The 3,565-nt window shown below is 43.3% G+C and overlaps 1 protein-coding gene across 1 annotated transcript; it reads left to right on the top strand.

Moving 5' to 3' along the window:
- Positions 1–315: 315 nt before the first annotated feature.
- Positions 316–3,016, top strand: LOC123088261 (uncharacterized). Its single transcript, XM_044510460.1, has 4 exons — positions 316–795; positions 949–1,138; positions 1,646–1,861; positions 2,545–3,016. The coding sequence occupies exons 1-4, from the start codon at positions 377–379 to the stop codon at positions 2,776–2,778; spliced, it is 1,059 nt and encodes a 352-aa protein (XP_044366395.1). The 5' UTR covers positions 316–376; the 3' UTR covers positions 2,779–3,016.
- Positions 3,017–3,565: the final 549 nt, after the last annotated feature.

The raw sequence follows: 3,565 nt of genomic DNA, 5'->3' as shown, positions 1-3,565 counted from the left end.
TGACCAACTGTCCATCACGTACACGTCCATACACCGGCTCTTTGCTCTGCCATACGCAGCCACAGATGCTCGTGGCGCGCCTGCGCCGGCGCCGGACTAGTTTGCGACGAGGGCGTCGGCAGCCTCCACGGGGCTGTAGACGTCCCACCACACATGGCGCTCCGGAGTGCCTCACGCCATCTCTTGCTAACGCAACCCTCCGTGGCCCACAAGGGGCCCAGCCCACAGCACACCTCCCTCGTGTTTGAGCTAGCTTGCATTTCCATTCGGGGCTATAAATAGGACTACGTACGCACCTGGTTTTATCAGCTTTCATAGAAAGACAACTTACACAAGTTGTGTCAAGTACCGCACCGCCACCACTAGCTAGCTAGCAATGGCCACACCCACCGATGAACCCACCATCACCATGGAGACCTGCGGCGACGTCTCCGACGACCCCACCATGGAGACCATCGGTGTCCTCTCCGATGTTCCCATTGTGAGCAAAAGCCTCCCCACAGGCGCCATCTCCGCCAATTTCAAGGTCACTCGTGGCTTCGGTGGAATCGCGGAGAACGCCAAGGTGAACATCGACAGGCTGTATCTGCGCCAGATCATGACGGGCTGGGAGGCGAATCAGTCGGATGTGATAAAGCCCAATACTGTGACTGGGCTAGGTAAAACTGTTGTGAACAACTGGGGGATCTATGACGGCCCTGGCTCCAAGGCGAAACTGGTAGCCAAAACGCATGGCATGCACACATTTGCCGGCAAATGGAGCAATTGGTTCACCCTGGTGTTTGTGGTCGAAAGGTACGTAGAGTAACTATTATTGTTTTGTTCCACGGTTTTTAATTTACATGTAAGGCCAATAATACATGAGAGTCTACGGGGCATGAAACCACTGCTGAGAATGACCTAATTATTATCTAGGAGCAAAAGCGATAATATCGATTGTGTATGCAGGTTCGAAGCGTCCACTCTTCAGGTTATGGGAGCTAATGATGAGGATGAAGCAGATAATGAGTGGGCCATTGTAGGTGGGACCGGTGAATTCACAATGGCTCGCGGTATCATCCAGAGAAGAGTATATAGTGTAACAGACAGTACATTAACACATGCGCTTACTATTGAATTCTTCTGCCGCATGAAGGAGGTAAGCGTGTAATTAATTTAAGGTCGTCCTCTTTGCATCATATATTCTAGTGGTCTCGTTATCTGATCACTTTGCATTGCAGTAAAATATTTATCGTTTCTTTTCTGTTATTTTGAATCGAGCTCATTGTTGGAATATGTTATACGCTGGGGACCCCTACTATCATGTGAGTCTCAATTAAATATCCTAGTAGGTCCTGTAAAATCATATTTGGAGGGCCATTTTTGGCCTGTAAATACAAAGCCCACAAAGGGTCCATTTGTAGCTCCTAGTATTTTTTGTAAATACAAACCATGGTATTTTCTGTAAATACAAACCCTGCCGTGATACATAAAAAAGACCTGGTCTCCCAACTCCCCCTATAGAAGGGGTTGAGGGAGGAGAGGTGGAGGACTCTTCGTTTTTCCCTATGACTCTGTTTTGCTCTCTCCTTTATTCCTTCACTCCCTCATTTTGTTGGGCTAAACCAACAATCGTGAATCATGATGCATGATCCTTCATATTCAGGTCGTCCCTTCACCTACAAAGAGAGGAACAGTTGGTGGAAATAGAGGCACCCTGCCTTGGGAAATGGAAGGCAAATCCCAACGTCTAGAAAATGTGACAATCTACCATGTAGGTGCAGTTGAAGGGTTTCAATTTTCCTACGTTGACGAAGGCGGGAAAATCTGCACCACTGATACTTGGGGTCGAGTACATCCTGATCCTTTGCGCAAGACCGAAGTGAGTACATTTCATATTTTGCCATGCATGTGGGGTGTGGTTGTTTTGCAAATCATGTTATAGTTTATGTCTGGCTTCATCATGAAAGGACGATGCAAATATATGTTTGGTTAGAGCTAAACTAACCTAAACTTGACATCAATTCATGGAAAATATTATCAAACGGTATGACTCCAAATATAGGTATATATATAGTATAATGAAAATATATATTACTTGTAAAATCGTACTCACTACATTTATTACATGTCGTATTAGTTTTGTTATAAGTCAAACATTTGTATCTTTGACTATATAGAATCATAACATATATAAGATTTGGTTTTTTAGATTTACTATGAAAAATACTTTTATAGTATATAATTCATATATATGTTGTGAAACTATAAGGATGTTTTGAAAATGATTAGATGGTTATTAACGTTTGACTTAAAGCACTGCGACCTATGAAATAAAAGAAGAGAGAGGGAGTATGTATACTTGCTTATTTTGTAGTATGATATAATATATTATCTTTTTATATAAATTAGGATAGTTTGACCTAACACTATTTTAGAATTATATCTTTTGGGAGGTATGGAGTTTGTAGCTATATATATATATCTTTTGTTCTGCCACGTAACTAATAAATACTTGATGATACATCGTTTATTCCTCTTAACTAATTATGTGCTGTTCTACAGATAAAGTTTGGCCCATCAGAGTTTGTGAAGAAGATCAATGGGGCTCAGAGAGGAGGCGAGGGCTGGCTGTCAAAATTTGAGATCGTCACCACCCACAAAACGTATGGTCCTTTTGGAAGTGACAACGGCGCTCCACATTTCAACTATACCGTGCCGGAGGACGAGACCGTGGTGGGCTTCTTCGCAAACACTGATAACATTTTCGTCACTTCGATTGGTGTTTACACCATCTAAATCATTCAGCATTCGACCCTGTTGCAGCCTGCAGCTTCCTGCATGTTCCTTTTAGTCATCAGAGTGTTTGATTTCTTCCCGTTTCCGCTGTTGTAGCAATAAGATGGCTAGCTAACAAGGATGTGTCCCTCTTGTCTATGCCTACTGCATTGTGATCTTTTATAATCAAATGGGTCGTGTAACATCTTTCTTTTTCTTTTTTCCTTTGCAATGTTCAACGATGTTTTCACTTTTCAGAGATTGTTTTCTTCAGAATAAAACAGATCGTATCGATGGTAAAGTAGAATGAATAATCACGTTCATGTATTTCCATATCCATATAGCATCCGCCGATCCGCGTCTTCCCAAGCGTCCCTGTTGCTGTTTATTAGGTATATGGTGGCGCCAACAGTGCTACGCCGTCTTGCACAGTTTCGGCGGACCACGACCGCCCTGTTGCCTATACCCGCCAGTCTCATCTCATGGTTTCTGCTCCAACATTCAGCATCGTGTGTGTCCCACTGTAATAGAACTAGCCCAAAATATGCAGACACGCCAAGTGTCTCATTGTGCGTCTCCTGCGCTATGGTCGGGGCTTCTCTCTATAACTCCAGGCAGCTTCGTCTTCCTCTTCTTCCACATGGCTACATCTATGCACGTTGTGTACCACAAGAGATATAGTAGCGCATTAACGTGTCTGGCACACTCAAAAAGCTCATATATGAATTATTTTTAATAGCATTAAATTTTAGCACATAACTCATAGTGTGGATATATAGCCTCACGTGAGTACGTGACAACCTCACAT

The sequence above is a fragment of the Triticum aestivum genome, chromosome 4A (assembly GCF_018294505.1).
Source record: "Triticum aestivum cultivar Chinese Spring chromosome 4A, IWGSC CS RefSeq v2.1, whole genome shotgun sequence".
NCBI lineage: Eukaryota > Viridiplantae > Streptophyta > Magnoliopsida > Poales > Poaceae > Triticum > Triticum aestivum.
The sequence above is the reverse complement of the archived record's forward strand: the minus strand, read 5'-3'. Positions and strand labels throughout refer to the sequence as shown.